We start from the raw sequence: 19,880 nt of genomic DNA, 5'->3' as shown, positions 1-19,880 counted from the left end.
CCTCATCTCTGTTCTAAATGGCCTACCCCTTATTCTTAAACTGTGGCCCCTGGTTCTGGACTCCCCCAACATTGGGAACATGTTTCCTGCCTCTAACGTGTCCAACCCCTTAATAATCATATGTTTCAATAAGATCCCCTCTCGTCCTTCTAAATTCCAGTGTATATAAGTCTAGTCGCTCCAGTCTTTCAACATAGGACAGTCCCGCCATTCCGGGAATTAACCTAGTAAACCTACGCTGCACGCCCTCAATAGCAAGAATATCCTTCCTCAAATTTGGAGACCAAAACTGCACACAATACTCCAGGTGCGGTCTCACTAGGGCCCTGTACAACTGTAGAAGGACCTCTTTGCTCCTATACTCAACTCTTGTTATGAAGGCCAACATTCCATTGGCTTTCTTCACTGCCTGCTGAACCTGCATGCTTCCTTTCAGTGTCTGATGCACTAGGACACCCAGATCTCATTGTACGTCCCCTTTTCCTAACTTGACACCGTTCAGATAATAATCTCCCTTCCTATTCTTACCACCAAAGTGGATAACCTCACACTTATCCACATTAAACTGCATCTGCCATGCATCCGCCCACTCACACAGCTTGTCCAAGTCACCCTGCAACCTCATAGCATCTTCTTCACAGTTCACACTGCCCTCCAGCTTTGTGTCATCTGCAAATTTGCTAATGTTACTTTTAATCCCTTCATCCAAGTCATTAATGTATATTGTAAATAGCAGCGGTCCCAGCCCCGAGCCTTGCGGTACCCCACTAGTCACTGCCTGCCATTCTGAAAGGGACCCATTTATCCCCACTCTTTGCTTTCTGTCTGCCAACCAATTTTCTATCCATGTCAGTACCCTACTCCCAATACCATGTGCTCTAATTTTGCACACTAATCTCCTATGTGGGACCTTGTCGAAGGCTTTCTGAAAGTCAAGGTACACTACATCCACCGGCTCTCCCCTGTCCATTTTCCTAGTTACATCCTCAAAAAAATTCCAGAAGATTAGTCAAGCATAATTTCCCCTTGCTGACTCGGAACGATCCTGTTACTGCTATCCAAATGCTCCGCAATTTCGTCTTTTATAATTGACTCCAGCATCTTCCCCACCACTGATCTCAGACTAACAGGTCTATAATATCCTGTTTTCTCTCTCCCTCCTTTCTTAAAAAGTGGGATAACATTAGCTACCCTCCAATCCACAGGAACTGATCCTGAATCTATAGAACATTGGAAAATGATCATCAATGCGTCCATGATTTTTAGAGTCACCTCCTTATGTACCCTGGGATGCAGACCATCAGGCCCTGGGGATTTATCAGCCTTCAGTCCCATCAGTCTACCCAACACCATTTCCTGCATAATGTAAGTTTCCTTCAGTTCCTCCGTCACCCTAGGATCTCTGGCCACTAGAACATCTTGTCCCGCCCCCTTCCTTGACATCAGTCTGAAGAAGGGTCTCGACCCGAAACGTCACCCATTCCTTCTCTCCAGAGATGCTGCCTGACCCGCTGAGCTACTCCAGCATTTTGTGTCTAATTTCGATTTTTAGTTACATTAACTAAACTAACGTCAACTATCCCACTAGCCAAAGCCAATCGACACCAAAATTACCCATTTATTCCCACTCCCTAATTTCTGCGCATTAAGTATTCCTCGTTCCACAGTAGTCCATTAGAATTAATACTCCAAGCTCTAATTTTGTTTAATAAATTCTTTTGTGGCACATTACCATAGACCAGTTGAAAATCTAAATGAACCATAACAATCAATATTTCCATTATCAATTCTACTATTAGCAGCTCAAAAAACCTCAACAAATTTGTCTTTCATAAATCCATGTTGTTTCTGGCCAATCCTATTAATATTTTCTAAGTGCTTGTTAACAATTCCTTAATAATAAATGTCCGCATGTTCCAATCATTAATGTCAAAATAATTGATGGATAACTCTCTGTTTTCTAATCTCTTTAATTCTTAAATAGCAGGGCTGTATTTGGTACTGTCTCATCTGGGGAAACAGGATTAAAATCTACGGATTTTCCGAAAATGCAATCCAATTATCTCTATTGCCGTCTCTTGCGAAACACTAAGACGTGGGCCTTCAATCCTTGTGGATTCAATACTAATTTTTCACTAATGCTAATTTCTGTTCAGCTCGTTCTAGACCTGCAATTCTCCTCTGCTCCCAGGATCCTGTGCCCTCTTCCATGAAGGCAGATGTAAAATAATGCCCTTGGTATTTTCTTATTCTCCACCAATATTTCTCCTGCATTTCCTGTAAAGGGTTTCCCATTCACTCCCGCTCACCCCTTCTTTTTCTGCATGTGAATTAAAGCTTTCATGCTTCTTGCTAAGCTACTCGTGGATTCTAATATTTTTGTCGCCATCAATATTTTGGTGATTTCTGATATTTTTTGCAATCCTCAGGCATCCAGCTTTTTTAGGGCAATGTTATGCATCTTTCCCTTTGATCTAGTACCATCTTTTATTTTTCCTAATATAAGAAAACCAGACTACTTTTCTTGTTCGACAGAGGTTCACATGTACCTCCTCTAACCTCATCTATTGCATTACATGTGCCTGAGGTTATGGGGAGAAGGCAGGAGAATGGGGTTAGGAGGGAGAGATAGATCAGCCATGATTGAATGACGGAGTAGAATTGATGGGCCGAATGGCCTAATTCTACTCCTATCCCTTATGACCTTATTACCTTATGATCCCGTCTTCCCAATGTGGGCTCCTGCACAACGGCGAGACCAAACATAGACACGGCGACCGTTTCGCTGAACACTTATGCCTGATCTGCTTAGGCCTACAGGATCTCCCAGTTGCCAAATATTTGAACTCCCCTTCCCATTCCCATTCTCTCATGGGCCTCCTCCGTTGCCATAGTGAGGGCACAGGAAAATTGGAGGAACAGCACCTCATATTTTGTTTGGGTAGCTGACAATCCATCGGTGTGAACACTGAATTCTCTAATTTTAAGTAACCATCCCATACTCCCCTGCCTTCCCTCCTTGCCCCCTTCCTCCACCTCAGTTGTTTTACCAGTTCCATTGTTGTCCACATTGTTTCTCATGAGATCACACCTCGCCAACAATGGGTCTACCAGGTACCGCCTACCCAAGGTCATTTGTGGCCAGCCTTGATTGGTCCTAGACTTTTCTTGCCTCGTGCTCTCCTCCCACACCCTATAATATAATCTATACCAGTTCTATAAAGTGGAGACACAAGGGACTGCAGGTGGTGGAATCTTGAGGAAAACACAGAGTGCTAGAGCAACTCAGCGGGTCAGGCTGCATCTGTGGAGAGAATGGATAGGCGACAAAACTACAGGTTTGTTTCGTTCTGTAAGTGTTGGTCATTGCTTCTGATTTTCAGTTTTATTTCCCAACCATTATAACTAATTCACGCCTCATCCCCTTGAAGTTCGTTTTATTGTAATTTAACACCTCTGGGTTCAAATTGAGCTAAATTATTTTCAGGCTTTATATAACCAGAACTCTCTTCTCACTGAAGTAACCTACTCATCAAAAACACATCATTATGAACTTTGCATTCAGAGGATGTCGCACTAAAAAAAAACGCACTGTGCTTTTAGATGGTTCCACACATTTAATATTTCAGGCATCGTCACCTTTATTTTTAAAGAATTCAGTTAAGTTAGTCACGATGATGTTATTTTTTAGAAACCCATTTTTAATTACACTATCTTTTATTTTTTAATGAATTCCTTCAATTAGCAAAGATTTTCTACCTTTCATGAAAGTGAAGTTAAACAAATCAGCCTCAAGTTCTTCAATCTGAAGAAGGGTCTCGACCCGAAACGTCACCCATTCCTGCTCTCCCGAGATGCTGCCTGACCTGCTGAGTTACTCCAGCATTTTGTGAATAAATCAGCCTCAAGTTCGTTGGGTTAGTTAGCTCCATCTTCCTTTTTGAACAGAGGAATTTATTTTTTTCTTTTGGCAGTTTTGTAGTACCATTTCTTTTACCATTGAATAAGTAGGGAACACATCATCTATATACTAAAACTCTCGTTTGTTTGTTCCTGAACTACAGCTAAAACGGTACACAATAGCGCGACAATTTTAGGCCCACCTTACTCACTCCCTTTGGTGCTAATGGAAGAAGTTTCATTGAAATCGGTGTTATATTTTTAAAGTTATTCACATTTTAAAGTTTAAATTTACCTCCTAGGGAGGGAAGGAAGGAGGGGGGTGGAGGGAAGGGGGGAGGAAGGGAGGGGGGAGGGGAGGGGTGGAGGGAGGGGGAGAGGTGGAGGGAGGGGGAGGGGGAGGGAGGAGGTGAGGGGGGAGGGGGGAGGGGGAGAGAGAGGAGGGGGGAGGAGAGGGTGTTGCACCATTGCAGGAGAGGCTTGGCCCAACAGGAAAACAAATCTCACCCCAGTCACTCCCTCTTCTCCCCTCTCCTATCAGGCAAGAGGTACTGAAGTATGAAAAACGCACACCTGCAGATTCAGGGGCAGTTTCTTCCGAGCCGTTACCAGGCAACTAAACCATCCTCATCACCAACTAGAGAGCAGTCCTGATCTGCCATCTACCTCATTTGAGACCCTTGGACTATCTTTAATCGGACATTACTGGACAATCTTGCACCGAATGTTATTCCCTTTATCCTGTATCTGCACACTGTGGATTACTTTGTTGTAGTCTTTCCACTGACTGGATAGCATGCAACAAAAGCTTTTAACTGTACACATAACAATAAACTAAACTGATACTAAAAAATTCAAGCAGTGCGATCAAACGCTCACAAAGTAAAGCATGTCACAATTTTGCCTGCTATTATTTTAAATCTGGTCTCCATTCTCTTCTTTAAAGCCTCAATATAGTACTTCAATCATTATTTGTATTTTACATTCAACATTATCTCTTTGTGAGTTTCCAATATTCATAAGGAGAAACCAATCATGAATATCAATGTTCAAATAACGAGCCATGTAATTTAATTAACATAAAATTAATGAACACACTGGCGCCTGTTTAATGGCTAAACATGCAGAGTAAGTCAGGAATAACACTTGGCTTTCCTTTTAGAAATGCCATTGGCAACATTTACGAAAATGTTTGAGTTTAGTAATTTCCAAACAGACTGCATAAATATAGTAATATATATATATTTATTTGCAAAGCTTTTTATTTTCTTCTATTTTCTTACTGGCAAATATTATTTACACAGATTGATAGCCATGGAACTCACTACCAAAGTGAAGATTTGTAATTTAAAAGGCAAATGAAATTTTACTAAAATTGTTTTGAATTGAATAAAGCTCACATCTCTGAATAAAATCTTTTATCATGTTCCAATGCTATGTTTCTTTAAAAAGTTAATGAATTTCACTGCAAAAATTGTTATTTTGCTCAGCAATTGGTCAGAGTTCCCCTTTTTCGCCTTTTATTGTCTGCTGTTAAATATGATTCCATTGGACCAATTAAGAAAAGTAAAAGACAACTCATAATTGGAGAAGATATGAACAGAGATATGTAGAAAGGAACTGCAGATGTTGGTTTATACCAAAGATAGACACAAAGTGCTAGAGTAACCCAACGGATCAGGCAGCATCTCTGGAGAACAAGGATGGGTGACGTCTTGGGTCTGGACCCTTCTTCAGACTGAAAGTACAGGGGAGGGAACTGGAGGTAAGAAAAGGCCAGAACAAATCAGAGCCAGCAACAGATGACCAAGGTAGAGCCCATAATGTGCCATAGTTGGCTGGGAAAGAGGTGATGATGAAGCGGTACAAGGAAGAGAACAATGGAACTAGTAGGGTTACTTAAAATTAGAGAAATCAACGTTCAAACCGCTGGATTGTAAACTGTTCAGGGATTGAATTTAACCGTGTAACTTTAAAAACATATTAGTTTATTTGAAGACACAAGGAATTGCAGATGCTGGAATCTTAAGCAAAATACAAAGAGTTAGAGATATTCACCAGGTCTGGCAGCATCTGTCGAGGGAATGGACAGGCAACATTTCAGGTCAGGACCCATCTTTAAACTCAAGAAGGATCTTCAGAATCTAAAGTAGGCCCGAGACCGCAAACGTTATCTGTCCATTCTTGCCTGAGTTACTGCCTGGCCCATTGAGTTCCTCCGGCGCATTGAGTTAATGTCAGTTTACTTAACTGTTTGAAATTCTTGTGTGTGTTATTTTAGCATATTTATCAATCTGTTAATTTTGTGAATAGAGGAAATCTCCACAATCACCTACCCAATATATTAACTCGGAAACGATAAATTTCAGCATCTGTTGTGTTAATGTTACTGCTTAAATATGTAGTTGCGCAGGGGTAGAGTTGCTGCTTTACAGCGCCAGAGACCAGGGTTCAATCCTGACTACAGGTGTTGTCTGTATGGAGATTGCTCGTTCTCCTCCGTGACCTACGTGGGGTTTCCCTGGGTGCTCCGGTTTATTCCCTCACTCCAAGGTCATGTAGGTCTGTAGGTTCACTGGCTTCAGTAAAGATTGTAAATTGTCCCTAGTGTGCAGGGTAGTGCTAGCATACGGGTCGGCACGGACAGTGGTCCATTGGGTCTGTTTCCACGCTGTAGCTCTAAACTAAACTAAACATACCAATGACTGTATCTTACCGGAATGTGCATTTTGCTGGCTCAGGCGTCCTTGTGAAAACTTTAACTCGTCAAAGCAGATATGGTAAATGCAGAAAAAAATAGCATGCAAAACTAAGAATTCCCGACTCAAAGCTGTCCTGTTGCAGCAAGTACCTCAGAGTTTATTACACGCAACATTTAAACATATGGTTCCAAAATATATTTGCTGCTTCAGAAGTTCAGATTGTAATAAGTCAGTTCAGTGAAGTGATTCATGAAATTCATGTGCTGACCATTGATTCTACGCAATCTAATTTCAACAGAAAATTATAACGGTTATCCAATGATTAATGGTGTGAGTTTTCACCTCCGAGTTTCAATCCTGCTGAGTTGCAATCGTCAGCTTGCTGGAAAAAAAATTATTAGTGATGAAATGGTAACAATATTGGCAACAAAAAGTGTAATTTTGAGCCTGTTTTTGCAGATGCGTTCTGAAATGAAGCCCAGCATTTTTGCTTCATCATTTATAATTGCAATTAATCAATTGCAAATCTCGTCCAAAAGATTTGGGTTTTTTTGGATGACAATAAAGGTAATTCTGATTCTGATTCTGATTCTAGATGTTTAAAGAAAGGACAATATTGCTTTGCCTTTGTTTTGGAAAAATCTTCATGGCTGGCACTTACCTTGTCATCATTCTGAAAGACTGTGCAAATAAAACTTTGCACGCATCGTGAATGGCTACGTAAATCAGGTTTTACTTAAGTCGGAATCCCCATCCCCATCCCCATCCCCTGCCCATAATAACTCACTGAGAGTATGAACAACATCCAGGGCACTTTCTGAGGCGCGTGGCCTTCTGGGTAAGCACGCCTCCATTGCAGGCTTGTTTCCGATGTAAACTTGAGTGAGGGCACACAGTTGTGGAAATAACGAACTGCCTCGATTGCTCCAGGGCCTGAGCACAGAATTGTTTGCATATGTGCGAGTTTGAGCGAGTCTCCTATTGTGAATGCCGGGGGATGTCTGTGTTTTGAGACGTTCAATGACATTTCTTACCTGTTTTCTCTGGTGCTGTGGTGCTGGCAGCTGTCTCCGTTTGGGGCTTTGTTGCTCCTTCACTGGCCACAGTGGCAGGCGCCTCTGCTTGTTTCTTCTCCTTGTCCTGGCTGGAGCTGACGTTTGAAGACGGGGCACTTTCAGCGGCTGGACTTGCGGCACGGCCTGTCCCCTCAGCATCCTTCTTGCCAGGAGCAGCTTTGTCATCTGTCGCCGCTGCCGTCGCCTTCGCCGAGTTTTCCGTCGGCGCCTCCTTTGCCTCCGACGCTTTTCCAGCGTCCGAGGGGGTTGCTTCAGGGTTGCCCGCTGCCTTTTCTGCTTCCTCTGTCTTCTTTTTCGAATCAGTTGCTGCCGGCAATGTTGCTTTGGCCTCTTGCTCCTTGGTAGCTTCCGTTACTTTAGCTTCTTCCTTTTTCTCTCCACCTTCCACTTTCTTCACGGCGGCCGCTTCTCCTTTCTTCTCCCCCTTCAGCTTTTTTCGTGTTATGTGGCCACGGAAGCTGGCCTGGATTTTGGTGGCAGCCTTGTGGGCCTTGTCTTCTGGTTTGGCGGTCTCTTGGTCGGCTTTGGCATTGGCCTCATCATTCTTCTCAGCCTGGAATCAAAGTCACACCAAAAACATGGTCAAAACACCAAGTACTGAAATATTCTGCAAGACATTATTTTGTCATAATCCCCTTCCATTGCTTTCTGACTAATTTCTTGTGCTTTAAGTTTTGTGTAGCCACCAATGAGGAATACCTGTAAAGTATAAAAACCAGTTCTGTTCACATCCTGGTATCCCTCTCATTAGCACATCTTCCCTACAATGGACCATTATGGACTCCATCCTTCCTGAGGTCATCTGTTGCTGGTCCTTATTTGTGCTGGCCTTTTCTCGTCTCCAGTTCCCCCACCTCCACCACTCCCCCCTATCTTTCAGCCTTTTACCTATTCCTTTTCTCCAGAGATGCTACCTGACCCGTTGAGTTACTCCAGCATTTTGCGTCTATCTTGGGCTTCCTGTCACCTGCCACTTCCCCAATCCCACTCCCAACCTGATCTTTCTGTCTGTAGCCTCCTGCACTGTTACAATAAGGCCCAGCCTTGACATCTAGGCCTTAAACAGCCTGGGAGCCCCTATCTAACATATACAAGAGACTAATGCCTATCTGTGACCAACTACTGAAAATAAGGACTCCTTGGTTTCCATGCTTTCCGGGTATTCCTCATTGGAAGAGAGAAATCCAGGGTTGTTGGGAGGAAGGACGACATTCTAGACCCAGGTTCACAGAATATTCTGGAATTCAATGTTGCTGTATTGGTCTACACCCATTAATGTTGGCACATGTCCCCTATGTTGTTATTGTCTTTACTGAGTGCCACACCATTACTTGTCAAATCAATGCTTGACTACAATAGGAAGTTAACCATAAATGCACTATTAATGTATCATATGATATTTTGAGCTTTGACCTACTATTCATTTATTTAACAAATCGATATATATATTTATATATCAGTTGCCACATAAAATAATTCTAAAGCATTTCTCCAATCTAAATTGTAGGTTCTCCTTACCACGGTCCATGTGAGATTGGTTGTCATAGAAAACCTTTATTTCTGCTTATTTAGTGCAAGGCAAATAACAGATTTTATGCTGCAGTTTTAATCATAGGATCTCTGAAATTTCTAAGCATTGATTTTCTTATTTAAAGAAAGCCCAATAGTTTATATTCATGTCAAGATTACTATTGTAACGCCAATGAAGGTTCCTCTGCAAATCAACATTTTGACACCTTCAGAATTGTAGAGAGTAAAAAGATTCTATGAATTGGTGTTTTCAATATTAATCATGGACTTTTAAAATAATGTAAATATTATGGGTTACCATTTATATTTTCAAATTACTGTCATTATTTCAGAATTTCAAACCATTAAATTGTTGCATTTGGTCACAGGTCATTCATAAAATTGATAGTAGAAATGAAACTGGAAAACAAAATATTTTGAGAACACAAAGCATGAGTTACTCACTACACAAGTTGCTGCCTGGTTTAGAGAGTTTCAGCAAGGAGAGGTTGGATAAACTTGAATTGTTTTCTTGAAGGTTGAGGAGAGACTTGATAGGAGTATATAAAATTATGAGAGACATCGTTAGGACAGACAGCCTGAACATTTTTCTCAGAGTGGAAATGTTCAACACTAGAAATGTGGACGGCACAGTGGCGCAGTGGAAACCCACTGCCTCACAGCACCAGAGACTCAGGTTCAATCCTGTATGGGTGCTGTCTGTGTGGAGTTTGTATGTTCTCCCTGTGATGGCATGGGTTTTCCCCTGGTTCTCCGGTTTCCTCCCACACTCCAAAGACATGCAGGTTTCTACATCAATTGGCTTCTGTAGTGTAGGATGTTGCAGTGTAGTGTATTGTCTCTATGGTGTAGGAAAGAACTAGTGCACGGGTGATCATTGATCGGCAAGAAGAGTCTGTTTCCATGCATATCTCTTAAGGATAGTGGAGTCAGGGGGTATGGGGAGAAGGCAGGAACGGGGTACTGATTGAGAATGATCAGCCATGATCACATTGAATGGTGGTGCTGGCTCGAAGGGCCGAATGGGCTACTCCTGCAACTATTGTCTATTGTCTATTGTAAACTAAACTAAACTAAACTAAATATGAGAGTATAGCTACAAAGTGGGAGGAGACAGTTTAACGGAGGCATGCGGGCCAAGTTGTATTACACTGAGAGTGTGGGGACCTGGAACGCATTGCCAGGAGTGGTGGTAGTGGCAGATAACACAGGGGCATTTAGATAGGCGCATGGATATGTAGGAAATTAGAGTTCTTGATTACATGTCAGTAGGGGAAATTAATTTTATTTGGCATTATGTTCAGCACAGACATTGTGGGCTGAAAGGCCTGTTCCTGTTTATTCACAAAATGCTGGAGTAACTCAGCAGGTCAGGCAGCATCTCGGGAGAGAAGAAATGGGTGACGTTTCGGGTCGAGACCCTTCTTCAGACTGAAGAAGGGTCTCGAAACGTCACCCATTCCTTCTCTCCCGAGATGCTGCCTGTCCTGCTGAGTTACTCCAGCATTTTGAAGAAGGGTCTCGACCCGAAACGTTTAGAGATACAGCATAGAAACAGGCCCTTTGAGCAGTGATCACCCTTACACTAGTTCCATCCTACACACTAAGGAGAATTTACAGAAATCAATTAAGCTCCAAAGCTGCGCATTTTTGGAGTAGGGGAGGAAACCAGAGCACCCAGAGAAAACCCACATGCTCACAGGGAGAACGTACAAACTCCATACAGCAGCACCCATAGTCAGGATCGAAACTTGATCTCTGGCACTGTAAGGCAGCATCTCTACCACTGCACCACAGTACCGCCCTACATTCCTATTCTTGCCTATATAAAATCTTCCACATCCCCTTGCTTATCAAGTATTGATCTAACTGTCCTAAAAGACTCTCTTCGCACTAAATTTAAGGTTGGTAGAATTGTACACTTTACTGTAATAATTCTATTTTCTTCTTCTGTTTGAAATTGATAAAATTATATATAATATGAAGTATATCAACATGCAAAAATCATCTATGTATCCAACCAAGAGGTACAGAAGTATGAAAATGCACACCTCCAGATTCAGGGACAGTTTCTTCCCAGCTGTTATCATAGGATGCGATACGATAGAACTTATCAGGCAAGCGAACCATCCTATTAACAACTAGGCAGCGGTCCTGACCTACCATCTACCTCACTGGAGACCTTCAGACTATTTTTAATTGGACTTTACTGGACTTTATCATGCACTAAACGTTATTCCCTTCATCTTGTATATGTAGGCACGGGTTATTGATTGTGAACGATCAGCCATGATCACAATGAATGGCGGTGCTGGCTCGAAGGGCCGAATGGCCTCCTCCTGCACCTATTGTCTATGTTTCTATGTTTCTATGTACAATGTCAAAAGTCTGATTGTAATTATGTATTGTCTTTCCACTGACAATAAGCTAAACTAAACTAAACCTTTGTTTACAAAAAAGCTAATAAAGACCCTTACTATGTTAGTTAGTTAGTTAGCTTCAGCTAGTTTAGTTAAGTGAACAACAATCACTAGGAACAGTGCAGCTAAATATTTCTTCAGTCACCCCTCCTGCCTTGCACTGTGGGAACTAATCTTAAGTGTTGCAGTCGTATTTACAGCATTAAGTGATATAATAGAAAGCATAAAACTGCAAATTTAACTTCTGTTCTTTATGGTTCCACCTACCCTACCAAGCTGGATCTACATATTTTGTTTTTTGCTCTATCAAGATCTTATTCACTTAAAATACCTAATAATTTATTGTATGTTTAGTGTTGATGCATCTAATATGCCGGTAAAGCTGCACCAAGTAAGGATTTCATTGTTCTGGTTCATATCCGGTGCATCGGATAAACAAATTTACATTTCTTATTTTTTTTAACTGGAATTGACAATATTAGGAGAGATATGAATTATTCAAACTCAACAAAATGTCACAATTCTGTCAAAACATTTTTGGTAATAAATTAACAAAATGATTGTTTTTAATGATATGGGCTGAAAATGCATTTGTGTTAGCAGGACAGGCAGCATCTCTGGAGAGAAGGAATGGGTGACTTTTTGGGGTGAGAACCTTCCTCGAAACGTCACCCATTCTTTCTCTCCAGAGATGCTGCCTGTCCCGTTGGGTTACTCCAGCTTTTTGTGTCTATCTTCGGTTTAAACCAACATCCGCAGTTCCTTCCTACACAAAGGATGGATAACCCTGCTTCATACCTACCCATGTTCTCCAGAGATGCTGCCTGACCTGCTGAGTTACTCCACCTCAGTCCCAGCCCCAGCCAGCTGCGGAGGCCAAGTCACTGGATATTTTAAGGCAGAGATTGACTTGATTGGTAAGGGTTTCAAGGGTTATGGGAAGAAGGCAGGAGAATGGGGTTGAGAGGGAAAGATAGTTCAGCCATGATTGAATGGCAGAGTAGACTCAGTGGGCCAAATTGCCAACTTCTCCTCCTATAACATAAACTTATGAACTCCAACGCTTTATGTCTTTTTTTGATTGTGGACGATCAGCCATGATCACAATGAATGGCGGTCCTGGCGGTGAAGGTCATAATTTCTTGTTCATAAGTAATAGGAGCAGAATTAGGCCATTCGTCCCATTAAGTCTACTCCACCTTCCCCCCATTACCCCTGACACCCACACTATCAAGAATCTATCAATCTCCACCTTAAAATTATCCACTGACTTGGCCTCCACAGCCGTCTGTGGCGATGACTTCCAAAGGGTATCTGCAATTCCTTGTTTCAATAAAGAACGTTCACTTGGTGAAGTCTGGTATTCAAAATTATGATTCCAATTGTATCAGCAAATATTTTATTGCATGGATAAAACTGTGAACTGCATCTTTAAAATGATAATTTCAGGGTCATGTTGCCAATTCCTTCTTGCCTAGTTTTGATCACATCTCAGCGAACAAGGTGCTACAGATGGCACAGCAGAGCCCATGCCATTGTTTACTGTAGGTTTGATTGCAGCCTGCAGTGGAGGCTGAACTGTTGCGCTGCAAGATTCAGCCCTGAGCAGTGACTGTTTTGCAAACAGAATTAAATGCGCTGAATTGGACAATAGTGCTGCTAATGCACGATCTTGTAAGCAGGTAAACCCATTCATTATGTGTGAATGGATTTGCCACGTTCTAACCTTGCTATCAATTCAGAATGTTTTTATGACAACAGAACAATTAATTAGTGAAGAAGGTCAACAGTGTTAACTTTCCAAACACAGAAAATAGCTGCTTACCCACCACCAGATATTAAAGCAAAAAAAAGGAACACAGACATTTCTGTGTTTATATTTATCTGGAGCAAATGCACAATAAATTGAGGGGAACAGCAAATAATAATGTCAAAGATAGACATGAAGTGCTGGAGTAACTCAACGGGTTAAGCAGCACCTCTGAAGAAAAAGGATGGATGACGTTTCGGGTCTAAACCCTTCTTATGCTGTTTTTTTATAAATGCATATTAACATTGTCTTTTAGCTTCAAGAAATTTTCAGTCCGTTGGAAAACATTCTCCTGTTTTTATGTGCCTTCAGAATTCATTATCATCAATACATAGCTGTTGCTTTCTTTAGGTAAGATCTTTGGGGATATGGAGAAAAATCAAAATAAATGGAGCATTAAATTGTTCTAATAAACAACCTGAAAAACATTACTTTAAATTAGCTGTTAACATTACAGATTATTTAAGAGATTCAGATAAAAAGGAATCCCTTGAGTAATGAGTTCTTTTCACGGCTTTCAAAATACACATCATTATATGTGTGCCAATCCCCCAGCTTTTCATGTCTTTCCCTGCATTCGGCTTTCACACTTTACATGAGAAGCAGCCCCTCGGGTTGCTAATGATCCACACAGTCTTTTTTTACTCTTCAGTCATTGTGATTAATTCACTGACATCCATACAGGGCGTTACCTCCCATCCTTGACTGAACCAAAATCACGCCAACTCTTGGCTTTCCATTGAAGTGTTTACTCAATCGTATCAAAGCGTTTTTTCAGGGCAATCTAATTTGGACAATACGCAGCAACTTTGCCAGTGATTCTTGCAAACTGAGAATTAATCGGATTTCTTCACCACAGTATTATTCTCTTTTGGTCATGATATTCCTGCTTACCAAATGGATTTTTTGTTTGGAAGCAAAGCACTGCAGATGATGGTTTACACAAAAGGACCCTAAGTGCCAGAGTAACTCAGAGGGTCAGGCAGCATCTCTGGAGAACATGAATAGGTGATGTTTCGGGTTGAGGCCCTTCTTTTTTTTGTTGTTAATTTTGTGACCAGGTAGGTTTCTTTCAAGTGTAGACACAAAATGCTAGAGTAACTCAACAGGTCAAGCAGCATCTTCAGAGAAAAGGAATAGGTGATGTTTTGTGTCAGACCCGCTGAGTTACTCCAGCATTTTGTGTAAACCCGAAACGTCACCTATTTCTTTTCTCCAGAGTTGCTGCCTGACCCGCTCAGTTACTCCAGCATTTTGTGTCTTCCTTTGGTATAAACCAGCAGTTCCTTCCTGCACTTTCTTTCAAGTGTTCCAGCTTTCAGGAATGTGTGGGTTGGGTAGATTAATTGGTCGCTGAAAGTTAGCCATAGTGTGCAGGTGAGTGGTTTTGGCACAGACACAAAGCTGTACAGCACAGAAACAGGCCCTTCAGCCCTCCCTGACCATGCTGACTATGTTGGCATCTCGCGCTATTTGGTCCATATGCCTCTCAACTTCTCCACTGGGTATTTTTAAAGCGGAGATTGATAGGTTCTTGATTAGTAAGGGTGTCAAAGAAAAGGCATAGAAGGATGGAGAATTGGGTTGAGAGGGCAAAATAGATTAGCAAAGATCGAATGGCAGAGCAGATTCAATGGGCTGAATGGCCTAATTCTGCTCCTATGTCTTATGATCTTACAAACACCTCCTATCCATATATCTGTTCAAATGTCTTTTAAAAGTCATGACTGTATCCGCTTCTATAGCTTACTTTCGCAGCTCATTACAGATACCCACTTGGTAAAATTGTTGCCCCTGTAATCTTTCTTAAAAGTGCCTATACCCTCTTGTTTTTTAATTTTTTAATTTTATACCATGAGGAGAAAGACTGAGCATTATTTTCATGTTCATAAGCCTTGTGCAGAATTAGGCCATTCAGCCCATTGTCTATACCGACAATCAATCATGGCTGATCTATCTTTCCCTCTTAACTGAGGCCAGTTCATTGGCTATATTTAAGAGGGAGTTAGATGTGGCCCTTGTGGCTAAAGGGATCAGGGGGTATGGAGAGAAGGGAGGTACGGGATACTGAGTTGGATGATCAGCCATGATCATATTGAATGGCAGTGCAGGCTTGAAGGGCCGAATGGCCTACTCCTGCACCTATTTTCTATGTTTCTATGTAACCCCATCCCTTGCCTTCTCCCCATAACCCTTGACATCCTTACCAATCAAGAATCTGTCGATCTCCACCTTCAAAAATACCCAATAACAGCTTCCACTGCTATCTGTGGCAATGAATTCCACAAAATCACCACCCTTTGACAAAAGAATTTTATCCATATCTCCTCATCATCTTGGACACCTCAATATGGTCACACATCAGCTTCCTACACTCCAAAGAAAATAGTCCCTGCCTATCCAAACTCTCCATACAACCCAATCTGGTGCATCTCTTCTGCACGTTTTCCAACTTTATTGTTCTTCATTGTTCTCTACTAGAACTTGTATGAAGTGATGTTCCAATTTTTTTGGAAAGAGAGGCGACTGGGGAAGAAATGGGGGAGGGGTGGAGGCGGAAGTGGGGGGGGGGGGGGGGGGTTTGGGATGGTTTAGTTAGAGGTCAACGTTCATACCGTTGAATTGTAAGCTGCCCCAAGCTTAATATGAGGTGCATTTTTTCCAGTTTGCGTGTAGCCTTCCTGATTAATTACTTGCATTTTCCTAAGTGGCCAGCAGAGCGTGAAGAGAGAAAAAGATGCTTCCATACAAGCTGCAGACTTACAGTAGCTCATTTGCATGATTGTAGATTGTAGCTGAGTATAGAAGTTGGGAGGTTGAGTATAAAAGTTGGGAAGTCATGCTGCAGTTACATTGGTGAGGTCAGATTTAGAGTAACGTGTTCAATTTAGGTCAATATGTTATAGGAAAGATGTTGTCAAGCTGGAAAAGGTGCAGAGAAAATTTTCAAAGATGGTGCCAAGACTCGAGGGCCTGAGCTATAAGGAGAGGCTGAGCAGACTGGGAGTTTATTCCTTGGAGCATAGGAAAATGAGGAGTGATCTTACAGGTGTACAAAATCATGGGGTGAATAGTTCTGGTAAACACACAGAGCCTTTCATGCAGAATTGGGGAATCGAGAACGTGAGGACATAGGTTTAAAGTGAGGGGGAAGAGATTTAATAGGAACCTAAGTGGTAACTTTTTACACAAAAGATGGAAGGTATATGGAATGAGCTGCCAGAGGAAGTAATTGTGGAAGGAACTATCGCAACGTTTAACAAGCATTTAAACAGGTACATGGATTGGATAAGTTTAGAGGAATATAGGCCAAAGGCAGGCAGGTGGGACTAGTGTAGATGGGACAAGTTGGTCAGCGTGGGCAAGTTGAGCCGAAGGGCCTGTTTCCACGCTGTATGACTCTTTGAATCTATGACTCTAGATTCATCTGACTCAAATAATATTGTTCCTTAAATGCATGCTTAAGCAGGTGGTCAATGTCAAAGTTCACCCATATTGGTTAAAGCCACAGATGAAATGCATTGTGCCGCATGTGGGGTGGGGGCAGGCATTCTACAACTGAAGCTGATGTTGGAAGTTAGTAGACACAGCACAATACATGAGATGGTGGAATCATTAGTGTCCTGACTCTCTCTGGAGCTCCTCATAGAGGAAGTAACGATGGGGAGAGAAGCATGGTGGACAGCGGGTCCAGCAAAAGCGTGCTCAGAAGGTCATTGGAGTTGAGAGAATTTAGACTTACTGCGCGGGAACAGGCTCATCGGCCCACCAAGTCTGCGCCAACCAGTGATCACCCTGCACACTAACACTGCCCTGTACCCTAGGGAACATTTTACAATGTTACCGAAGCCAATTAACCTACAAATGTGTACATCTTTGGAGCGTGGGAGGAAAGCGGATCATAATACTCTGTTTGGCATTATCACCAATTTTTACATTTACAGCTGACAGTTCTGCTCCTGACCGCGCTTTTGCGGTTGCAGCTCCTAGACTGTGGAACAGCATCCCTCTCCCCATCAGAACTGCCCCCTCCATCGACTCCTTTAAGTCCAGGCTCAAAACCTATTTCTACTCCCTAGCGTTTGAGGCTCATTGAGGAGGCGCTGTGAACTGTTTGCGTGCTACTGTATGTTTCATTTTTTTTCCTTAGTACCTAATCAGATGTACAGCACTTTGGTCAACGTGGGTTGTTTTTAAATGTGCTATACAAATAAAATTGACTTGACTTGACTTGACTGTACATAATGAGATGACTTGCACTGGAGAATATTGTTTCTATTGCTTAGTCTACTCAATCACTGTGTGTGTGTGTGTGTATGTGTGTGTGTGTGTGTGTGTGTGTGTGTGTGTGTGTGTGTGTGTGTGTGTGTGTGTGTGTGTGTGTGTGTGTGTGTGTGTGTGAGTGAGGGCATTAACTCAAACATAGCAGAGCTGGTGACCGTTCTCCAGTTTATGGTATTGCACATTACACCATGTTGATACAATGACCAATATCATGGTCAACTTCACTTACCCTACACAGGTGCCCTCATAGTTTGCACCATTCGTGCCCTTGTAATACCCTAGTCATCCTAAGTCAATACTTTCTCACACACAAAAAAAAGACACAAATGTCGGGCGGCATCTATGGAGAACATGGTTAGATTGTTTCTGGTTGGGTCCCTTCTGGCCCAGACTGACTACAACAGCCACATGTGAGCTTCCGCACCTCTTGCCTGTGTTGCCTCTCTCACTTTCTTACTCACTGTTGATCCAGTTTCTAATGTAGTTACTTTGGTAATGTTTTATTGTCTAGTTAGGGATACAGCATAGAAACAGTCCCTTCGGCCCACCGAGTCCACATTAACCTTTGATCACCCTTTCACACTAGTTATCTCACTACACACCAAGAGCAATTTACGGAGACCAATTAATCTACAAACCCGCACGTTGTTGGGATGTGGGAGGAAACCAGAGCACCCTAATGAAACCCACACAGTCGCAGGGAGAACATGCAAACACCACATAGACAGCACTCGAGGCCAGGATCGAACCGGGGTCTCTGGGACTGGGAGGCAGCTGCTCTACCGCTGAACCATGTTTGACTTCTTGCAAGTAAGTAAATGATTAACATTGATTGCACATTCATTCCTCTTTAAAAACGCCTTCATTCTGAACATAGAGATGGGCCAAAAGGCCATCAAGAAATAGACATTTAATCAATAGGTTTGGTAGGTGTTCTTGGAAGCCAAATTACAAGCCATACAATAGGTACTTCTGTGCTTAGGTGATTGTGATGTTTGTCACTGCAATTTTAAATTTGCTGTACAAAATGATATTGGACAGATGAGAGCAAGTGAATAGATTGTTTCCATACGAGAAGGTAAAATTAATTTAATAGAGATGCTATAAACCACTTGTTCAGCCATTCTCATTACTGGCCTTTCACCTCCAACCCGATTTCAAATCCAGTCAGTTGATTTACAGCGACTGTTCATCAGCCGATCCCATTCAAAATTGGTTTTGGTAAAGTGAAATGAAACTCTGGAAGCGTCTAAGTTCACAAAAGAATGAGTAATTAGATATTAAATTAGCAATTTTGCTCTGCAAAATCTTGCAATCGGGACAAGAGAGTTGCCAACAATGAAAATTGGTGTCACAATGTGCAACACCAACCATATTTTGTTCTCCACAGACTGAAGGCTGTACTTTATCCTATCAATACATTTCCATGCAGCCTTTTTACAAAGTTATTTTATCCAAAGAAAAAAACCCAAGATTAAACTGAAGAAAGTGGTTCCCTCTACACAGCATACAACTTGGAGATGCAGAATAGAAAATTAGCTTAATAAAGATGGTAACATTGACAAGGGGCAAAAGGCCATCAATATATAGAAATTTATTCAATAGGTTTGGCTGGGGGAGGGGGAGGGGGAGGGGGAGGGGGAGGGGGAGGGGAGGGGGAGGGGAGAGAGAGGGGAAAGAGAGGGGAAAGAGAGGGGAGGAGGGTGTAAGGGAGGGGTGATAGGGAGGGAGGAGGGGGGAGAGAGGAGGGATGGAGGAGGGGGATGGGGAGAGGGGAGGGGGAGGGTGGAGTGGGGGAGGGAGGGGGGAGTGGGGGGGAGAGGGTGCTGCACCAATGCAGGAGAGGTTTGGACCCAATGAGTCCACTTTGTCTAGAATGACAATAAAACACTTTGATATTTCCACCTCGTCATCCATTTCATGGAGGCCTGTTGTAACTGCACATAGGTTCTGTATTCCCCAATAAGTGTGTCGAAAATGGAAATCCCAAACCTTTGCCCAATTAACCACTGGGACCACTACACTCCAGTGGGGTGGCAATTTAACGTTTGCACATTTTCTTGCCTACTGAATCTGCACTCTGAACTTAAATCAGCAGTCCCCTTCATTTGATCAGCCATGATGAAATGGCAGAGTAAACAATGGGCCTAATAGTCTA

The 19,880-nt window shown here is 42.2% G+C and overlaps 1 protein-coding gene across 2 annotated transcripts in view; it reads right to left on the bottom strand.

Moving 5' to 3' along the window:
* Positions 1–19,880, bottom strand: part of gap43 (growth associated protein 43) — a 199,226-nt gene that overhangs the window by 59,775 nt on the left and 119,571 nt on the right. For both annotated transcript variants that reach the window (XM_078409125.1, XM_078409124.1), the window contains exon 2: positions 7,637–8,231. In XM_078409125.1, coding sequence (XP_078265251.1) covers positions 7,637–8,231 — 595 coding nt within the window. The remainder of the gene's footprint in view (positions 1–7,636; positions 8,232–19,880) is intronic.

This window comes from Rhinoraja longicauda, chromosome 12, assembly GCF_053455715.1.
Source record: "Rhinoraja longicauda isolate Sanriku21f chromosome 12, sRhiLon1.1, whole genome shotgun sequence".
In the NCBI taxonomy this organism is placed as follows: domain Eukaryota; kingdom Metazoa; phylum Chordata; class Chondrichthyes; order Rajiformes; family Arhynchobatidae; genus Rhinoraja; species Rhinoraja longicauda.
The sequence above is the reverse complement of the archived record's forward strand: the minus strand, read 5'-3'. Positions and strand labels throughout refer to the sequence as shown.